Here is a 22,591-nt window from a genome sequence, read left to right as displayed (position 1 = left end):
AAAATTACTTTTCGGGTTGATTTAATCGATTTGCAAATTCGAAACCGACATCTCTCGTTTGTTTATGATCATATTTATTTTGTCCTAGTTGACTCGCCGTACAGAATCCAGCGGTCATCACGTTCTCTGCGGGTAACGGGTTTGCGTCATGGATTTGCCCATGTGCAGATGTTTATGCTCCTCGTGCACGTCTGCAGCTAACAGAGACAAGCAGAGAATGCGAGTTAACTATTTTAATTACAAACATGAATTCATAGAATACGAATTAATTAATGCGGATGTATTTCAAGCCTTTGCATTTTTTTCCGTTTAATAAACTCTCCGTTTAAAGGGGCTGTTATGCTGCTTTTAGGTTGTATGGGAAAACGGTGCTTCCTCTTCATGCTTCAAAGGTGATCGTTTTAACTTTTAACACTTCTTTATAGACGTTTTATTGTATATTTATATTCATATAGACTTAGTCCTGTATATTCTTATTAAACGTATACAGTAGACGTTTAAAGAAAAAGTTAAGTAAAAATAAATCCTAATAACATATATAACATAACATGTATGAAAAAAAAACTACTGCACTACTTAATAACTCAAATATAAAAGTGGGCGAAGTATTGCAAATTAAAAATCATAACATCTTATAGAAGTTAGCATTTTCTGCTAATACTTTGACTTTTTTAAGTACTTGTAACGAAGTATTTCCGAGCGCTTCTTTTATAGCTGTTATTTCCTATTTTTTACCACGGAGTCTGAACACAACACCGCAGGGGGGGGGGGGGGGGTGCACCAGTTAAATCCCTCCCCGGATTTGACAACACGCACGCACGCACGCACCTTGACTGCTTGTAAACAGAAGCTCACACGTGACACAGAGAGCCAGAGCCTCGCGACCGACCGCATTGTCTGCTCGCGGACAAAGAGCCACACACTCAGCGTTTATCTCAACTGAGCGCGAGCGTCGCAGGGGTGGGGGAGCAAGTGTGTGTGGGGTGGTGGTGGTGGTGGTGGTGGTGATGGCAGGTAAACAGACTGGTGACACGATGACAACAACCGACATTACTGAGCCGACTTTACGCCGCCGTGTCCACGCGCGATCGGCCGCCTGAACTTCTTCACGTCCGGATCCCCCAAAATCCGACCGCTGGGAGCGATAACAACGCTTCGCTGCGCGCGCAGCCGGCAACGGTTGAACACAAAGCCGGACCTCCTTTGTGTCACCGTTTAATTTATCTCGTCGGTTGTTTTACTTTTTCATGTTGTTGTAAACAAATCCCACTTTTATGGATAACGTCAGCTAGCTAGCAGTAGAGCCGTTAGCCGTGACGTCATTTTTTTTCTAGCTCGCGTTAATCTGTTTTTTTTCTTTTTCGGAGGGGGGTTATTTTATATGAGATGTCATTCACGATGGAGGATAACTTGGAGTCCGAGTGGGTGTCCGTCCGGCCGAGGGTCTTCGACGAAAAAGAGAGGCACAAATTCGCCTTCATCGTGGCCTGGAACGTCGTCGAGGGAAAGTTCGCCATAACCTGCCACAACAGAACCGTCCAGAGGCGGACTACTTTTCTGCTGGACCCGCTCCATCCGCCGCCCGGCGCTTCCGCGACAGAAAAACACGCGAAAAGTAGGAAAGATGAAGTCTGCCAAGCGGGTAAAGTTAGACCTCACTCTGTCCCTAAAGGAAAGGCCACGACAAAGACTATTGTTCGGGATACAAACGCTTTAAAACCCGTCAGTTCAAAGTCGTCTGAGTGCGTCAGCCCCTCGTTGGGCTCATGGGATGTTGTGACACCGAAAGTGATAGATACCGAGCTCCTGGACCACGTGGATGTCCTGCTCTCCCCGGATGATGGAGACCCAGAGGACGGCGACGGCAGCGGGCATGAGGACTTCAGCTGGGCCGGCCTGTTCTCCTTTCAGGACCTGCGGGCGGTCCACCTCCAGCTGTGCGCCGTCAACTCTGACTTGGAGCCATGTTTGCCCTCCTTCCCCGAGGAGCAGTCCGGCGTGTGGTCGGTACTCTTCGGGGGTGTCTCTGCCGGGGTGTCGCAGCGGGAGACGGACGCCCTGTGCTACCAGCTGCAGGTGTACCTGGGTCACGCCCTGGACACCTGCGGCTGGAAGATCCTCTCTGAGGTGCTGTTCTCCGGGAGCGAGGACACGGACGAGTACTACGAGAGCCTGAGCGAGCTGAGGCAGAACGGCTACGAAGATGCTCTGGGGAGGGCCAAAAGAAGCATGCAAGAGGTGAAATAACTTGTTTTCATTTAGTCTGAATGAGATGCAGGTGTGATGGGAATCTTTTGCTGCTTGACGTTTATAAAACCACATTTTAAAGCCAGCACTAGATTACACGGGAAGTATTGTTTAAGGTCAACATCAGCCCCCTTAAAGAACATCGTTTTTCTCAGCAAAATTGTGCTTCATAGTCTCCTTATTCTCCTCCTCTTCCTTTGTCCCCCCTTGTGATCTACCATCTGTTGCTGCACAGTCACAGACCTTGTAATATGATCTGGCCAGACGTCACAATCTAGTTGGCTGAACAGTTTAAAGGGAGTCTCCGACGGTAAAAAAATAAATAATAGGAGAGCAACTAGAGGGGGAGTTACAGACATGTGTCACAGCTGTGATTGTTTAAGTGTTAAAGGCAGCTGAGAATGTGTTTTTATTATTATTATATATGTATTGTCAAATCCTCAGTGATTGTAGTTCAATTACATTCCACTGCACATATCACCTTCCTGTTAGAGATATCCAACCAGATTACTGCAGAAACCACTGTGGAGTCTTGATAAAATCGTCATCACAGTTACTATTTTTAGAGGAGACAAAGCCTCAGGGAGAGTCTTTCACCTCCTTTGTTGTTTTGTTCAACTGAATGAAGCCGAGTCAAGGCTTTGCTCAACCAGGAAGAAATGATTTAATGACACTTAAATGGCTCTCTTGTTTTATTGTGATCGAGCTCAGAAGCAGATGGTGACCCATTTTATTGCACCTGGATTTATTAAAATGACACAAAAATAGATATGGTGTCTAAATTATAGTGGGTCCGCAGTGACAGCTGTCTGGAAATAGTATAAAATGTGTCCCCAAAATCCAAAGCTTAGTATTGCAAAAATAGTTGGATGACAGTTTTTCATCCGTCTATCAATTCGTTGTAGCACGTAAATCTGTATTATCTCATAGTGTTGTACTAGAAGTGGTGAGTTTGATTTGTTCTCTGTTTTGTGATGAGTATTTTTGTGTTGCTGGTCAAGTTTGTCAAAGCAAGGATAATAACGGAGGCAGAAATGACAGACTGTAATAGATTTGAAATGGTTTATTGATTTTAAAGATCTGTAAAGAGGTCAACATGAGTTCTGGGTAATGGTGATGACGTGAGGGACGATTTTCATTATTTTCTGATATTTTTATGGACTAAAATATGAGCAGATTAATCAATAACAGGAAATACGTGTTAGTTGCAGAAACAGAAAACATTATTCTTCTAGAATCACTTTGGTGCGTTTTAATCACAAAGTGATCAGCCCATGTTCGTGATAATAACTGGGCCAAATATGCACAAAATCATTTGTTCCTCAATTAATAATAATAATGAAAAAAGTGGCGTTTTAATTTCCTCAACCGTGTGAATACCTCAGACTCCTCATTAAAATAAACAAAACGTCAGACAAGAGAGAGACCTAATGCCCACCTCGAGTAGCCGGCCGGTACTTTTTAATTCAGGCATGACGGGAAGAATCAAATATAATTATAGCTTTCAAGATGCCTGCGATGGGACATAACAAAACAGGATCACATGCTTATGATTTCAATCTGTTTTGAGTGTTCTGAGGCCACAGTTTGTGTTTAGTCATGCTGAGTGTGCCACTGATGCCGCTGTGGGATTAGTCTGCTGTGCTGTGGCTTTGTGGCACAACATTTAAGCTTGGTTTGTTTACATTGCATGAATCATCGTTGGAGTACGCCGGTCTTCTATTTCTTTGTGTGTAAGCCACCAACAGATTTATTTATCTTTGAGCCGCATGCTGTAACATTGTGTGCGAGGTGCATGTTACCTTTTTGAGACTGCGTCAGCTGGTAGCGTTAATGCGAAAGCATTGAACACGGTGAAGATTTGACCCACTTTGCTCAAATAATTTCGAGCTGTAGAGTTGATTTGACTGACAAGTGCTGGCAGCTCTACAAAGAGCTTTGCTATTGAGTTTCTTAAGATAACTATCATCCCCGTTTTGCATTCATGTCTCTAAAATGGCATTCAGTTCACTCACAGAGCAATTAAACGAGGCGTGTTCCTCTTGTGAGACTTCAATTAAAAGGCAGAGAGAAAAGTACTCCAGCTAGACGGAGCAGATTTAGTGCAGACAAACTGGAAGAGTTAGTTCTGATGATAGGGCTTAAGTGTCTATACTGTAACTCGTATCACTTCTTTTAATTATATACTCTTTGAACTGTGGAGTTTAATAACACATTTTGTCAACTTTTTTTGTTTCATCATAGTGTACTTTGAAATGTTTATTTTGATGACAGAACTATATAGAACGATGCGTAACTTCTCTTCACTTCCACCACCTTGACCCTGCGAACTCTCAACGTCACGTGAGTGAAACTCAACCGAGTGTTAAAACTGGGGCAGCGGATAACGATTATTTCAATATCTAATAATCTGCTGATTTATTATCTACGCCGGGCCTAAACCTGTTGTGAGATCATGCAATCGATCATGTGCGTGTATCTGTCCACGGCTTATCTTGCGCACTTCTGGGCTAATATTTGTTTTGCTCTTTTATGACTGTATACTGAAGGACTTGCAGTGATTCATTGCAATTTTTTGTAATTTTTTATCTTTCTACCATCATTGACTCCTGGCTCCTCAATCCTCTTAACTGGCCGGTAGCTTTTTGTACTTTGTCTGTTGCGGGACACATTTTGAATGAGAAACTGGCGTTTTAAATTGATATGTATCTGAGAATTTGCAGATGAATTCCACACCCAATTTGTTCTCCATGTGATCCACTCTGGATTAACACCAAAAGATATGAATGAATCTCAATGTTTTGTTATCTTCGCCGCCATCTTGACTGTAAGCGAGCCGGGGGGGACAACTGAGCGAGACCCGCCTGGTTGAGATCTATCAAATAATTAAAATTTGCAATATCCTAAAGCCCAGAGTGACTTCTTGAAACCGTCCAAAACCCAAAGATATTGAGTTTACTATTTCAACAAAGAAAACCTAAAGAAAGCCCTCACCATGAGGAAGCTGGGACGAAGACAACATTGTGCATTTTTGCTTGGAAAAAACACTGAAAAATTAAAAAAACAGCTGAAGATTACTTGTTTCATAATAATTGTTTCGGCTCTAATTAAGACAGGTCGCCCTTCTGCGGCCTTTTTGAAGTGCAGACTCATCAAGCAATCGCAGGCCCTCAGGCTTCCTTCCTTTCATCGACGCCATGATTTGACTATGTTAATAACTACAGCGGGAAACATTGCATTACACAAGGAAGTCGTAAAAGAGAATCAAAGTGTCGGAGATTTCTTTACTCCACCACTTTTGTGTGTGTAAGAGTTTCACCTGGTACGAATTATACAACTTTGTAGTTTCGTGCAGCTCGTTGGCCCGGGCAGGAGTCGGCTCATTTAGCCCAGGGGGTTTCCTGGCGAGCGGCGACTGCAGGGGCAGCGGTCTGGCCAGCGGTTACCAGAGCAACGCAGGGCCAAGGTAAACAGTAGCAGCAGTGTTGTGGAGCTGAATCGTGCAGTGTCTATCCCCAACGTGGAGGGCTTCGGAAAAAGCAGCCCGGAGTAAATATAAGAGTCTCCATTCATATCTATTGCTCCTCGCAGAGAGAGAGAGAGAGAAGAGGCACTTTATCCACCGCTTCTGGACGAATATTGGGTGGTGGCACATTTCAATATTATCTGAGGCCGAAAGTGAAGGAGTCGTATTGTGTCCGTGTGAATTGGAGCCACTGGTTCCTAAGAGCTGGAAGATGTAATTGTGTTTGTGTGTACAATAGCGGGTTTTTTTTTATAGCGTCTATCTCGCAAACAATGAGCAGTCTGTGGATGGCGGGACATATGGTGCGAATCAGCAACAGTTGTGGGCCATTTATTGTCATTGTGCGACACTTAAATTGTATATTTTATCGTTACTGACCACACGCATGCGTACGAAGACTCTCCCACACTCTGACCTCGCACTGTCAGAGATTAGGTTTTGATTTTTTTTTAATATGTTTAGACTCGTTTCGATCATGAATTGGATTCACTGCATCAAATCCAGTTATTTTGTTGATTTTATCAACATCACAGTACTGTTTTATTGATAGCTACGCCTAATAAAAAGGCTCTTGTGTTGTGCATTTGACAATATATTTAATTTCTTCTCAGCTGGATGTCTTTAGAGGAAAACTCTGCTGATGGTTTTTAATATTTCTTATTGTCAACAAAGCCCATGAAAGGACCCATTTTAAAAACTAGAGCTTTTGCTTTTGAAAGGAGTACTTACACGTAGTGCACAGCTGTTGAGGAAATGATTTAGTGTCTACATTTGGGCCTCTTTTCTTTATTTTTTAAAAATACGTCTTCAGGAGAAACCAAAAGCCGCAGTCTGAGTAGGGAAGTCAGAACGTATTGAGAGACTGACTAACACATCGTTAGTCTGGGTTTGTTGATGATTTAGAAAATGATAAAACACCACAATTCTTGTCCTTTCAACATTGAAGTGGAATATGCGTTGGATCTCTGCTCCTCTTTCCCTGCCACGTCTTTTCATCTTGACATGTTTGCTGTTTGTTTTTTTGTCCCAGGTGTTAGACAAACACAAAGCCATGGACAGCATGGTGGAGCTGCTGCAGGTGTACCCAGAGGAGGATGAGGCGTACGGAGAGCTGCTGGAGGCGACGACTCAGCTCTACCACTACCTGCTGCAGCCTTTCAGGGACATGAGGGAACTAGCAATGTTACGCAGACAGCAGATTAAGGTAATGCACACACGCACTGATACAAATACCATCTGTTTTCAGGCGAGATTTAAGCTGTAGATGGCTAGCTGGTCTGTCCTGGAGCACACTTTGACCGTCTATACTACATTACACTCCACCAGCTACAATGCTATTCTTGTGGTATTAAAAGCAATGGTTAGTGCTGGGAAACGAGCCCTGAACCATTGCATGGCAATGTCCTCCATTGAGCCTCCTAAGCCCACTGCGCTGACATTAGTTGCTGTGATGATGATGATGGTGATGGTGGTGGAGTTGCCGGTCTGTATCTGTGGACTGTGTGGAGGGCAGGGGATCAGCCAGAGAGGCTTTCCCCTCCACCCAGAGCGGCTTAACAACCAGCATAAGTATTATTACAGCAGCCACTAAACCACTCGGTAATTCTGCAGCCTCAGCACACTCTTCTGTTTTCCACACTCCTTCTCCACTCCATCTTTGTTGTTTTTCTTCATTAGAGGTTTGAGAGGGGGGGGAAGTAAATCCGCAGGTTGATCTCCTCTGTCTCGTAGAGGTCGGTTCAGTCCTAACTCACGCCTGCTTTGAGTCGATAGTCACACTCGCTCTTATTCAGCCCTGCAGGGATACGTTTCTTACATTTAAATCATTTATGCACAAATGCATTTGAAAATACTGAAATGCAACAGCAGAATCTGCTCTATTATTGCTTAGTTTACTCTACAGCACAGCGCTTCCCTCAGACACAAAATATCACCAACTCATTACTGGATTTCTTTGATACTGAAGATAACATTAAATCATGATGATACTCAGGCAAGTTCTGCAGTCTTTAAGGGGGGCTTCCTTTTTCCGTCTGACTCCTGAGCAGATTTATGGATGTTAATTTGTACTGCACATAAAATGTTATCCTCGGAAAGTCACACACACACACACACACACACACACACACACACACACACACACACACACACACACACACACACACACACACACACAAATATGTGTCATGTCTGTGTGCTCAGATTGGACAGGGTTATGACTCCGTTGAGCAGTGCTATGCTGACTCCAATAGCAGGAATATGTGCTTTAATTACCTCCCATGAGCTGAATTTAGAAGGCTTTTTTTTCTCTATAATTTTCAAACTGATTTATGGATGTTTTTATTGATATAAATCACTCTGAATCTGACATTACGTGCATCTTGTCTGTGTGCTCACTAGACTTGGTTCGGATTAAACCACTTCCTGTTGTCGTTTTCACTCAGTATCTCTCCCTCAGTCTGCGCTCTACAATGAACAGTAAATAAGAGATTTCAGACGTGAATCTTCGTCACGAACAGGCGATGACATCCTATAAAATGCTTTTGCTTCATGGAATTGTCAACAGAAAGGAACATATATGATTATATTAATTTCCATTCCATTGTGAAAATATTTGAGGGACATGTATAGAAGAGAAGTAGAGTATTTACATTAAATGACTATGATTAGTGCACTATAAAGTGAACAGGGATTGATTTCAGACACGGCCCTTGTACTTGAAGTAACCCCGCTGTGTTCTGGTGTGTCCATTCAAGGCGGAGTCTTGAATGGACACACAACAGAGGAGAACATCGGTGGGAGAGGGGCAAAGATAACAAGCGGATCGCACAGTGTGAAATTATAAGAGCAGATATCTGACTTTGATGTTTTGTTTTAAGAGTGTTGCATGCTGGTTAACCGGACACACGCTGTCTCCATCTCTCTGGGAAGTCTCTTCAGTCTTCTGCTGTGTTGTGAGAACTTTCCCATCTCTAAACTACATTCCTCGCGCAGCTCGCTCACCCTGCATCGCGTCATCACCGACAAACAGTGACCGTGGGTGTGTTTTTATGAGTGTGTTGTGTGTGTGTGTTTGCTGCAGTATGATGGTATTTGGGTTTTCGGGCGGGTGCTTCTCTAAATTTGGAAATTTATGCAGCATTTCTTCTTTAAGGATCAGTCTGAGAATCATAAATGATTGTATCTACTAACAAGTAGAGTTTTCATTTGAAGGACTGATGCAACTTATTCCCCTGTGTCATAGAGCTCCGTTGTCATCAACAAGTTATTAAACACACATCAATGAGCTGTACTGTTGCACTGGGAGACCTTGAACACACACACTGTTGTGTGTTTTTGAGTTAGTCCCACATTCACTGACCTGCTGCCAACAAATGTCCTTGTTCCTACTTTTTTTTAGAAAACTACAGTGACCAGCTGCTTTATATAATTACTTTTACTTTTTTTTTTTGACTGGTTGTTAAATATCTGCCATTTGGAATTGATTAATTTAAGATTATGAGAATTGTATTAATCAATTTACAGTCAAAAAAAAAAAAGCCAAAGAAATTCTTTGGCGACTAATCGATAAGTTGATTAAATCAACACTGAGTTTCTCTTCTAAAAATCACACAGAAGCACCTTTTTTTAATCTTATTTCTTTTTACCAGAGATGTTCTCAGAAGTTTCTTGGAAATAGTTGCTAATTTGATCGACTTTGATTTTCCGTCTCTAGCCCAGCAACTCCAACATTGCTGACATTGTTAAAGATGTGTTCAAAAATCTATATTTATAATGTAAAACCTTCCAAAAAATCCATCTTCTTTCTACGCAGCCCTCAATACAAATTGGAGAAGTGAGTTTTTAATTTATCGAACGTTTATGGGCCACACTGATAAAAGATACTGTGGAGTTGCATTATGGGAACTGTAGTGTGCTGAATGTCAGGAGCGTGGCTCATACTAGAAGCTAAAAGTCAGGCATCTTGGGAGTTTGCAAACTTTAAAGAGCTGCTGGGAACAGACGCTTCAAATCACGGCGACCTGAAGACTCGATGCTTACAACCCCATCAGGTCCGGCTCGTTTCAGACCGGCTTTTTGTGGAGCGTCTGAACTGAAGAAGTTTCCAGTTCTACCAGCTGCTCCCCTCGGGGCGATCGAACGGCTGAAAACAAAGCTGCATGCAAATGAGTCCTTGATGCCGGCAGAGGCGGTTTGGTTTCTCCCAAGCTGATGAGTCGAGGGATCCCGGAGAGCCTCTGCTGTTTGCGACTGTAATTTACATACAATTTGCATCCTGGCAGTGTTGACGCGAGAGGGACCAGCGTATGCACTGAATAATGGACCGACAGGCCGACCCCCGCCTTCATTTGCACGTGTGAATAGACACGGGAATGCGTGAGGGAGTTTGAAAGCAGACACGGTACTTCAAGCTTAATTCAAAATTATTTAAAAAGCCCAGAGGCGTCAAACTGTAGAGGAAATGACGCTCAGGATGTTAAGAAGGGTTAAAGTCGGGTTTGTTGGCTGTGACTTTTCTAGGTTGTTGTTTTTCATACGCTACACAGGTTGAGCTTTACAGTCAATTAGTGCTACAACTAACAATTCTGTAAGTATCGAGCGATCTGTTTTCTTAATTAATTTTATGAGCTATAAAATGTCAGAAAATAGAGAAGTGTCCATCAAAATCCTCCCAAAGGAGAAGCTGATTGTTGCTTAAAAAAATGAATTCAGCTTCAGCTTGACAGTAAAGTTGTCTTCATTTATTTATTTATATATTTTTTTAACTCTCGTTATTATGACTTCACCTGAATGAATCCTCAGCGAAGGGTGTCGAGTATTTTGGGTGACTGGGCCGCTGTCGGGCGGCTGCGGTGCATGTTTGTGCGGGTCGGTGTCCTGTTGCCTGGAGGGTCAGAGGACAGCCATGAATTAAAAATGTAGTTTCTCTGTGAAGCGTCTGAGAGGCTTTTGTCCCACGAAGAGCTCCAGTTACTGTTGCAACTGCATTGTCACATGGCGACGATTGTCAAGGCACCAGATGGCCAATTAACCTCTCATTTATAAATCTCACACAAGGTAAATAAGTCTCTCTATTGCCTGAATTACAGTCAAAAGTGTTTTTCTAATTAAATACATCATGACTCACAATCGATTAAATCATTATTCTGGGGTTACAAGAAATAATTATCGGTTAATCAACTTATTTCTTCAAAACATGTTCTATTCAAATGTCTTGTTTTGTGCGACAAAGAGTCAAAATATAGATATTCACTTTACAAGGACAGAAGACCATCAGATTGTAGAGACATGTTTTTGTCCATCGACTAATTGATCTATTGTTTCCGCTCCAATTGATCCAATAAATAGTTCAGGCTGCGTTTCAATCTGAATTCAGTGTGAATGTGTAATGTAGTTATAGCAGATAAAGCAAACTCATTTTTAATTATGACTTCATGATGTTCCAGATGTTTATATGAATCCCTTGTGATGACTTCATCGCTTGTATTAATGGCAACACATCCCATGAAAAGACAACATGTGTCAACTGTCCTCTGAACGCATAAATCTCTCGCAAACGTCACTTAAACGCGACATAATAGTGCATTTGTTGGGGACTACTTTCAGCGGCGGTTTAATCCACATTTGGAGCTCTTGTTGGCGTTTCCATCAGCAGGACGGTGAACGTGGGAGTCAAAATAAGCCTCAGTGTGCATTCATGTTAATGAAGGAACATGTCATCCAGTGCAACAGTGAGGCTCATTGATGTGTTTTTAATCATTTTTGGACAACAATGGACGGCTTTGGTGCAGATGGATGAGATGCATATCAGCCGTTGGATACACGGACAAAACGCTATTGTTTGTTTTGGGACTTTTAATGACAGGGAATATTTAAACAATCTGCTGGCCACCTTGCTAACCTTTAGTGGAGGTCAGCAGTGTTGTATCCACACACACAGACACACACACAACACACACAGATGCCTGATAATCACTGCCTAGTATCTCACACTGTTCCCACCAGACGAGATAAAGCGGCACCGGCACCCAATCCGCACCGTAATCCCAGCACTTCACCGCGGGAACTGGCCTCGCTTCTATTTTCAGAGAGTTTGACGCGTCTGTGTTTCGTCACCGCGAGCTGTCGACTCGAGGTGACAAAGGAAATCACTCACGGTCGCATCTCCCCCGTCGCTTCCTGCTTGTTTGGGTTGTAAACAAGTTGGAAGCTGACTTCTGAAAAAAAAATAAACAGGTGTTAAGCTGGTACTAATGATGTCGTTTGTTTACTTGTATTTACAGACATTAACAAAGGTTACCCCTCAAAGCCAGCACGCAACTGAAATAGAAAAACAATTGTGAGTTTATTTGAGTCCAAATCAATATTTAGGTAAAAAAGTAGAGTTGTTCTGACCCTCAGTGCTTAGCTTAGCATGAATATTCAAGAGGCAGGAACTGAGTGACGGCAGCAGGTGAGAGGTAAAATGCCTTTTACGTGATGTTCATCGTCTTTTTTTATTGTGTCTGTTGTTGGTGTGATATTTTAAACTCTCGTCACTTTGCCTGTTCTGCTCTGCATGTTAATGCTGAACCTGCTCACTCTTCTCTTGCACAACAAGCAATCTTTTTTTTTTCCTGCGTTTTGATGGCCTCATATTGAAGTTGACTCTTTGGCTCTTTTTAAACTGGCGTGCTCTTCTTGTGAGATGAGATGTAAGGAGATCAAACTAGTGTTTCCTACTGTAATGAATTGATTTTCTACATTGGAAAAATATTCGCTCTCTCGCTCTCTCTTTTTCTCTCTCTCTCTCTCTCTGTGCATGCATCACATTGTGCTGCATCCTTTACAATATTAAGTCAATTCAGATTTATATGTGAAAGTGACCAGAACATATGTTAAGATTAAGGTGTGCTGGTCCTTAAAAGGCCTAAATGTACAAAGTACAGTTAAAAGAAACCCTTAATTATTACATCTCAAGCTCCTGAACCTTCATTGTAAGTATACAGAACAAACCGTTTTTAACGGGCTAACTGTCAACATGCAAAGTCAAACAACAGATTTTAAATGTCAGTCGGTGTGACATGTCACAGGTCTGTCTGTCTGCAGACAAACAGCTCTGTCTTCTGCTGCTTTGTTGGTGTGAAATGTTGGAGGCTGCTCTCCTCCTCAGATGTGTTCACATGTCGGTGCTTCTTGTTGGAAGATACCTGAAGAATGAGCTCACTCGCTAAGTTTTTGAGTTCATAATTTCTTTCTTTCTCTCTTTTTCTTTTCTTTTATTCCACTCATTTCTAATTTACAGACTTTTCTTTTCTTTCTGGTCTCTGATGTAATTTCCCTCCCCCCTTTCGCTCCCAGTTTCACCCCAAAACCACTCCCTGTTCTTGAGCCTCACGTGCGCACACACACACACACACACACACACACACACACACACACACACACACACACACACACACACACACACACAGTAAAAGGCTAGCTGACATGAATCAAAGCATTTGAGGTTTGTTGGTGTCTTATTTTTGAGCACCTACACACATCTGCTTCACATTGACATATTAGTGTGTAACTTTAAGTGCACGAGGCCCTCACAAGCAGTTAATCCGCTTGTGCACATTTTGTTCCATGGTTTGTTTGTGGAGGAAGGAGGAAGGGGGGGTTCAGGACTCCACGTGGCACTACTTTTCGTTTCTCACTCTTTTTCCGCACGGCCTGACCCGAGCTGGTGAAGAGTGAACTCTGGTTGACATGTGATGTTGTGCCATCTGACATGAACTCCTGCCAGAGTGCATTCAGAGTTTTCTCTTGTTTTTTTTTTTGTTGTCAGAGATTTTGTCTTGTCTTCATGTCTTGATCGTCCCACCAGCTCAGTCGGACACTGGGTTAGTGTCACTCAGCTTAAACATGCACGAGCATGCCGGGTGTCAAAGTTACCGCCATCTGCTGGCGTGTGCTGGTATGACGCTGACTACTGTCATGAGTAGTCTGTACTGAACCAGAGGGCTTTCAGGGAAGGAGGTGAAGCAAAGACAGTGTGTGTTGTGAAAGAGACGGCTGCACGCTGGTGTTCTTTGTGTGTTATTGTAATTTGGCCCGCTGCAGCTCATGGAGGCGATTTTAAAGTCCAGATTCCTACAGTTGGTGTACACGTAGTCAAAGCACACGGACATGACATCCCATTTGTAGGTGAAGTGTGACTTTCCGAGGCTGACACTTCAATGTCCGTCACAAATTAACATCCATAAATCTGCTCAGAGGTCATATGAACTAAAGACTCCTCTTATAACTGCTGAACTTGCCTGAGAATAAACTTCTCATCAAAGTAATCCAGTGATGGATGTCGGTATAACAGGTACATCTCAAACAAGAGATGCTTTTAGTGGTTTAAGGATTCAGATGCAAGAACTAATGGTTTCATCGGATACCCAATCCGGTTATTTGAGTCCGTATCTGACTCATATCGGTATCAGTTCACACACTGTGAAATATCCACAGCTAAAGTTTTACTGTGTTTACATCCCTTAAGCTTGATTGTCTACCAAAGAAATTAAACTATGAAAACAGATGTTTGTCATGTTGCAGTATACCTCTATAATATGTGCGTTAATGTGGTGCGGGTAACTCTAATATTTGTTTGTTGACCCCCATCAGATCTCCCTGGAGACGGAGCGCCTGGGTCCCCGTCGGGTGGAGGGCCTGAGGAAAGAGGACGAGGAGTGGCAGAAGAAGGCTCACGCCGCCGTCCTCTCCATACAAGACCTGACCGTCAAGTTCTTTGAAACCACGACTCGGGCACAGAAAGGTACGCGCGTGTGAAAGGAGGCTCTTATAAAGAGTCTTTTGTCTTCGCTGTGACCTTTCTGAGCGTCTGTGTTGTGAGTAATACTCCATGATGAAGTGCAGTTAACGCTCCACCTGAGGATTGTTTAAAAGCAACAGTCTCAGATTTCCAACCTCTCGCATACCAAAGAGATTTCCAGAAGCCCCGCCTTCCTCCGGAAGTATTTTAATCCTAATGAACGACTTAGACGTGAAACAGGCTTCTCTTGCCTCAAGTCAAAGCACATGTGCACTAAACACGGCTTTATTTTCCATTTAAGGGAAGCAACTAACAGTTGTTTTCTTTGATTAATCTGTTAATTACTCTCTGATAAGTCAATTTAGTTTATAAAACATCAGAAAAGAATAAAAAATACAGTCAAATATTGTCCTCTTCAAGAAACTCACTGGAGAAACTGACAGTAAGAAAATATTTATTTAAGAAAAATACTCTAAAATTATTTAATTAGCGAAATAGTCACCATTTTTATTCATGTTCAATCACCTATATGATGACTTCTGACGACGGCATTGTTTGCGTTGCAGCTTTGCACGAGCGGATGCGTGCCGACCAGAAGAAGTTTGGCAACTCGGCGTGGGCGGCGGCGGTGGAGCGCATGGAGCGGCTGCAGTACGCCGCCTCCAAAGACACGCTGCAGCTGATGAGGGCCAAGGAGATCTGCCTGGAGCAGAGGAAACACGGCCTGAAGGAGGAGGTAAAGTCCACCAGAAGCTCATCACGCGTGTGTTCTTACTAAGCTCGTTGCACTTGTAGAGAGTTGGTCAGAAGCCACGTTGATGGGAGGAGTACTCTGATCTTCAGTCGTAGTATCACAGTGTAGAAATACTCTGCAGAAGTCTTACTTGACTAAAAAAATTGGCATCAAATACTTAAAGTACCGAAAGTTGTAATTATACAGAGGGAGCCATGTCAGAATAATATAGATATTGTTTTACTGGATTATAATTATTGATGCATTATTGTGTTCATCACTTTAATGTTGCAGAAGCTAATTCTAACTACTTCATATACGGCTGGGGAGTTTAATCTATAGTTACACATCTTCATTAATAATTCATATTTATGTATCGCTAATCTGAATCTTGATTCTAACATGTTGGCAAATAAATGATTAAAAAATACAATATTGTCGTTCAAAATGGAGTAGATGTATGAATTATTATAGAACGAAACGATTTAGTACAAGTACCTCCAACTTGTACTTCAGTAAATGTACTTGGTGAGCGACACAGAGTTGAGAGAGAAGATAATGGACGTGTTGAAAACATGACCTCATGGTTCAGACATCCTGCGATGGAGAGAATAACATCCTGCTGTACAAAGCTGGAAGTGACTCATTGGAAATGATTGCAGGGGTCAAACACTTGCTGTACATGTGTAAATACATGTGTAAATACATGTTTAAAAAAGTACCTGTTGCATGTAGAAGTGATGTAGGAAGAGACATGTTTAAAACGAGTGCGCAGACAGGAAGTCCGGCGAGATCTCCCGTGGGGGTTTGGTCTGTAATGCGACTGTGCGTCGGTGCTTCTAGATGCAGAGTCTGCAAGGCGGCGAGGACGCCATGCGGCGCCTGGACCAGCTGGAGGAGCTGTACTACGAGCTGCAGCTGCAGCTGTACGACATCCAGGCCGAGGTGCTGCGCTGCGAGGAGCTGCTGCTCACCGCTCAGCTGCAGAGCCTGCGGAGGCAAACCACAGGTGAGCATCTGGCTCCTTTTACGCCTATGTATTAGGGAACCGTTTTAAAATACATGAGAGGAACACTTCGCAGAGTTCTTGAAGAGAAGCGCAGCAAACGGAGAAATCAGAAACAGCTAAAGAGGCTAAATCCTTGATGAGTTGAGGCTGCATTTAAAAACATCTCATTGATCCTGTTGCATGTTCACTACTTCCCAAACGCATGCATCTTTGCTGAAACCGTACTATTTAAAAGACTCATACACATCATGCACAAGCGTAAGATATTAGTGCAGTATGATTTTAGCAGAGATGTGTCTTAAATTCATCAGGATTTGGTTGTTTTTTCATTCTCTGTTCACTGTTGCGAGAAAACAACATTTTCTTTAAGAGTTCAAGCGACCATGAGATGAGTAATTCATAAACACTTATTCATGTTATGGGGAAAGTATTCCTTTAATCTCATTTAAAGATATTCGGTGTCTTGAATCACATTTAGCTTCTTTATCTTGCTTCTTAATGTTGCTCGTTAACAGTTTAAAGAGCTGGAGTAAAGCGGGAGCGGTGTTTATAACTGCGTTCTGTTGCATCTGTTCTGATGTTGTACCAGAGCGACAGGACGAGGTCGTTTACTACGACGCCTTCGAGAGCCCCGACGCCATGAAGGGGGACGAGGGTCCCGCGGCGGCGGCGGCGCCGCCCCTCAGGGATGAAGAGATCGGCGTCCTGCAGCAGAGGACGCGGCAGCTGGAGGCCCGCAGGGGCCGCATCACGGCCAAGAAAGTCTACCTCAAAAACAAGAAGGTACAGCGGCGACGATGAAGACGCCTGTGTGAGCGGTCGCTTTAGAGCTTCATTCATGTCTGTCGTTTCACTTCAACAGGAAATCTGTATCGTCAATCACAACCAAAAGATTCAACAGCGACATGGTAGCCATGTTTCCTTGCAGACTCTGCAACAGGTAAGACTCAGCTACGTATGCTTCATTAGCATCTACAATAAATGGAATAATAGTGCGGGAACAAAATAGCATGTATTTTTGTTTGTGCTGATGACTTTAAACTTAAAAGTTTTTAATGAACTTAAGTGCTTCACAAAGTTATTTTAAGAAACTTAACGGTATCGAGAGTCGAGTTTCTTTCTCGTCTTTGTTGTCTGAATGTAATTTGTTCGATTGTCTTTTTATTGATATTTATTTTTTATGTCGTACACGCGAGGCAGCGACGGCGTTACCGACTGAATCTTTTGAAACGTTCTTCTCGCTCAAGTCAAACGTGTGTTTCCCGCACAGGAAGAGGAAGACAACGAAGCCAAGAGCGACGCCAGAGTGAGCCAGGACCGGCAGCGGACTCTGGACCGCCTCCGCAGCCTCAAGCAGGTGAGAACCGCTCCGACTCGCCGCGACGCTCCGTCTGCAGAGCGCCCCGTCGCCCCGCCACTGACCCCCCCCTCTCTCTCTCTCTCTCGGCCCCAGCGGTATCCTGGACAGGTGACCCTGAAGTCCAGCCGGCTGCGTCTGAGTCAGCCTCTCGGCCGCAGGAGAGCCGGCCAGCAGCGCGGCACCCACTCGGCCGGCGTCCAGACCGACTGCTCCGACCTCCCGGAGCTCTCGGCTCCTCCTCCTCCCGACGCCTGCGGCTGCGACGGCGTCTCTTTACCGACGGTTGAACTCGACGGCCTCGACTCCTCGTCGCCTCCTTTCCTCTCGCTGCCTCCCCTCTCCCTGCGTCCTCTTCCTCCCGCAGCACCACCTCCCCCGCCGCCTCCTCCTCCGCCTCCTCCTCTTCCTCCCTCGGAGGACCAGCAGGAGGGCGAGGGCAGGGAGGATGATCCCAGCCCGCTGCGGCGTCACGACTACGAGTCCTCCTCCTCCTCCCTCCCCCTGGCTCCCTTCTCCCCTCGCTTCTTCGACAGCAGTCAGCTGCAGACGGCGAGGAAGAAGCTGAAGAAGACGGCCTCGCTGGACTCGTCGCAGTGGAGGAGAGGTGAGGAGGGAACTTCTTCTTCACATGTAATGTGACAGATTAAATGATGAAGCTGAATATAAAGTGAAACGCACAACTAATAAACTGCTCTATGGAGGTCATATTATAGTGGAAATACATTGAATGGATATTACTGGAAAAATACGTCCTCATGCATGCATCAAATTGTCTGTCAATACACATATGAACGATATATATATATATTAATTTAATTATTAGATTTATTGTATTTATCATATATTTAGTTATTATAATTAACCACCGCAAACCTTGATGATGAAAAAAATATTTTTTATTATATAAATATATTTTTAAATATTTTTTTATTTGTACCTTTTTATCCAAGATATATGTATGTTTCTTTGTACATGTTCTATTTAAAATACATATATCTCTTGAATAAAAGGTACAAATAAATATGTATATTTCTTTTTTGTACTTTTTTTATTCAAGAGAGAAATGTGTGTCTTTCATATTAACGCAGTAGTTTGTACTCTCCAGGTTCGCGGTGGTTATTTATAAAATATATATAATTTGGTTTCATTGATTGTTATACTTTAATACTTAGTCCAGCGATCGTTAAACGTGATGACATCACGTCTCACACGGCATTAAAAGTCCTCTCGTTGTGTTTCCAGCGGCGAGCTCCCCCATGGACGAGGTGCTGGCGTCGCTGAAGCGCGGCTGCTTCCACCTGAGGAAGGCGGAGCTGCGGGTGCTGGCGCCCGACCCGGACGACGACAGCGAGAACATCCTGGCTCAGATCCGGCAGGGCGTCCGGCTGAAGAAGGTGCGGACGCGGCCGGAGCAGCAGCAGCAGCAGCGCCACGCCCGGAGCTTCACCCACTCGGCCGACGCGCTGACCCGCAGCATCCACGAGGCCCTGAGGAGAATCAAGGAGGCGTCGCCCGAGTCCGAGTCCGAGTCGGAGGACGAAGGCCTCCCGTGCACTGACTGGGAAAACTAGCTCGCCTTTTTTCTTTTTTTTAACGGATACGTGGAGCCAAAACGAAGAGAACGCAAGCGGACGACGAGTTAAATCACCCGGAGATCGTTTCGTGCAATTGGAACAACAAAATTGATTTTTATTATTCTTTTCTTTTTTATATATATCAGAAACCCGCTCAGAAGTATGTTTTTTTTAATTCATACTTCTGTGTGTTTGTGAAGATGGACCACTGTGGTGTTGTTGCTGTGGCGTTCTCGTGAGGAAACAACCTCTGACCTCTCGTTGCGTCGTCTACATGTCGTACTGTAGCTGTGATGGGTTTGTTTTAGGACGTGAGTGTTTAGTTTTTGACGTCTCTCTCTTACAGTGAGCACTCTGACGCGTCACTGAACACGCTGTACCATGTAAACTGTAAATTTTAGTGCATAAAAAGGCCTAAACGTGTGTGTGGGAGTCGGATAATTCCCACTTCCTGAAAGTAATAGTTTGACGTTGTGCTGTAGCGAATAATATTCCATAAAAGAAAAGTCAAACTACTACTCAAATGTTCAGATTTTACGTCATTTTCATCGTCGTAGTGAGAAGAACGAGTACTGGCTCCTGATTTGTGTATTTATCAAATCAATCGTGCTTGTTTTTAGCATTTTAAAAATTATAGATATATTTAAAAATATAAGTTTCATATATAGAGAGAGGTCAATGTGACTTAATGAATGACATTAGATTTTAGAAGAAGGAAATCAAAGTTCATTTCAATCTCCATCAGCTGTTCAGGAAGCAACATGGAGTCCGACTCTGAACAGCTGTGATATAATAAATTCCTGCAGAAGCTGCCTGAGAATTCCCACGCTCGTCGTTTACGTTCATGGTTTCACCGCCAACAGGAAGTGCTGACGGCTAATGCTGCGTACTTCTAATGGAGCCAATTTGCCCAAATTGGTTCCCACGATCAGCGTTTCGCTGACTCACAACGTCGTACTTCCTGTTTACATCCCCGAAGCTTCACCTGGAAGGTTCTTCCAACGCAAAGAGCAGGATTCTAGTAATAGGAGCGACAGAAGCCATTTAATATTCACTGTATTCGTGAACTTTGAACGTTACACGTGTGGCTGATGACGCCGCCGTGACGAGGAGAGAGTTTATTTTGGGATGTGATCCAAACTGTTTACCTGCCGCCGTCACAGGATCCGACTTTTAGACTCTCGGCTGGTTCAGAAATATACCGACACTGGAAATATTAGCACACAAACACCTGTAGTCTCTCAGATGAATATCCATAACAAATATATATACAGTATATATATATTCAGCATTAATTGAAATTGAAACGATTACTTGAATATAGCTTTTGAGATTTAAAAAAAATGGATGCAACATTTTAATATGTAAAGAAGCTTTTCTCATCATTGTGATCATCATTACTCAAACATACGACATGAACATAACTTTACGTTCGTTAAATGTTCATAATTGGAGCTTCTTAAACGATTTGCTGCTTTTTTTTTTCTCCCCGTTTTCCGTCACTTTCTGTTTTTCTCTTCGGACAAAACGAGCCATTTGAAAACGTCGCTTTGAGCGTTTTTCACTATTTTATAGACTCGACGATTAATCGATTACCTGCAGATGAATTAGTGAGGAATAGTTAATGAACCCCCTCCCTATTTATACGCATAGCTTTCAACAACACGCTCCATCCTCTGGAGGATATATCTAGTTTGGATACTTGATGCAGGAGCTTGTCCCTGCAGCATATTGAAGCCTGTCTGCAGGGATCAGTCCTGCAGCCTGAGGCGCCGTCGCCCTCTGCTGGTCAACATTTACATCACGTGTGACTTTATTTATTTGTACTGTCATTTTATTAACCGAAGAGAGAGAGAGAGAGAGAGAGAGAGAGTCTCCTCTCTTCCCGCTGCCTTCAAACGTTTGTTTCCCAATCTTATTTTCTTACTGGAGTTGTTTGAGTTTGTGTGTGTGCGTGTGTTTTTCTACCAGTCTCTTTATCGTGTGTTAAGCTGTGTCAAACCTGTCTTTTAACAGAAACTCACTCTCCTGTATTTAAGCAAGAAATGCACTGAGTACCACGGTTACATTTATAAGGAATAGTCTGACTTTTTTTATCTGGCCGAGAGTTCGATGAGATGACGTTAAATATGAAAATATGAAGATATGAAGCTAAAGCCAGCTTAAAGAGGGGAAACTGCTAGCCTAGCTTTGTTTAAATGATATGGATGTAGCGTTGTTTTCCACCTTGTGGCCACAGGGGGCAGCGATGAGCACACTGAGGCAGCAACACACAACTGTACACACGATACGAATATTTAAGCTGAATCCAAAGTATATTTATCTTGAAGCAGTATTTCTTTCTGGTTCAACAGAATAAAACACTATTTGGTTGGTTAAAACGTATCGAACAAATGCTAAATAACGTGTTCATTAGTTAGCTTTTGACAGAGCCAGGCTAGCTGCCCCCCCTTTCAGTCTTTATGCTAAGCTAAGCTAATCCCGTTTCTCATCAAACTCTCGGCAAGAGAGCCACAAGGTGTATTTACCAACTGTTCACTGTAAACATAACGGAGTCACAGCCGCCATTTTAAATAAACTGTTGCCAAGTGTTTAGAAGCCGTCGTGAGTCTTGAACATGTTTGCATGCAGCGCGACGACGTCGTGGCTCAAACTGTGAGATCGTTAATGATGCCTAACGTTTATTTGTTGTTTTTTTTACTTTGTGTATAACGGTAAAAACTTGACGGCAGATTTTTAGCTCACCGAGTGCGACACCAGTCTGACCTTGTGCGACCTTTATGCATGTGACCGGCTGTTAGGACGAACCCATCACAACCTGAGTGCAATAATTAAGAAGAAAAGTCATTTTTTAATGAATTACATACTGTAATGAAATGTAAAATTATATCCGCATGCCTAAATGTATTGAAGTATTTATTGAAACTTCATATTTTAAAATGATTTTTAAAAGCATACAAATGGAAATGTACTTTATAAAAGGTTTTTTTTTTTGGTCGCTCTTTTTGGTTCCTATCATGACATTCCTCTCTGCTTTCTATGTCCTTATTATATATATATATATTTTTCCCCTTTCAAAATAAAATCAAGCACCAACAAGTAGTCTTAGCTTTGTGTGTTTTACTTTAAAGCATTTAAGCAGGTTTTAAACCTGTAATAGACGAGTTATATCAAATATAAGCGGTTTGGATAATGAAATGTCTCAACCGATACATTATGAATATTCATACAGTTGTACTTTTGCATGCCATAACCGTTGTACTTTTACTTGAGCTAGTATTTTCTTACACTGTAGTTTTGTGAGTAGTAAAACATGAAAACCGGATGAAACCGGTTTGAGAAGGAACGACACGACAA

General features: G+C 42.9%; 1 protein-coding gene across 1 annotated transcript; it reads left to right on the top strand.

The window, feature by feature from the left end:
• The first annotated feature begins 815 nt into the window (after positions 1 to 815).
• jmy (junction mediating and regulatory protein, p53 cofactor) lies at positions 816 to 22,318 on the top strand. The gene is made up of 10 exons (XM_068574317.1): positions 816 to 2,238; positions 6,804 to 6,977; positions 14,411 to 14,561; positions 15,125 to 15,294; positions 16,135 to 16,300; positions 16,890 to 17,083; positions 17,163 to 17,240; positions 17,571 to 17,657; positions 17,754 to 18,264; positions 18,903 to 22,318. The coding sequence occupies exons 1-10, from the start codon at positions 1,387 to 1,389 to the stop codon at positions 19,229 to 19,231; spliced, it is 2,712 nt and encodes a 903-aa protein (XP_068430418.1). The 5' UTR covers positions 816 to 1,386; the 3' UTR covers positions 19,232 to 22,318.
• Positions 22,319 to 22,591: the final 273 nt, after the last annotated feature.

This window comes from Clinocottus analis, unplaced genomic scaffold (genome assembly GCF_023055335.1).
Source record: "Clinocottus analis isolate CAN_PGR_092001 unplaced genomic scaffold, fCliAna1.0.p SCAF_13, whole genome shotgun sequence".
Classification (NCBI taxonomy): domain Eukaryota; kingdom Metazoa; phylum Chordata; class Actinopteri; order Perciformes; family Cottidae; genus Clinocottus; species Clinocottus analis.
Note: the sequence above shows the minus strand (reverse complement) of the source record. Positions and strands in the feature narration are given on the sequence as shown.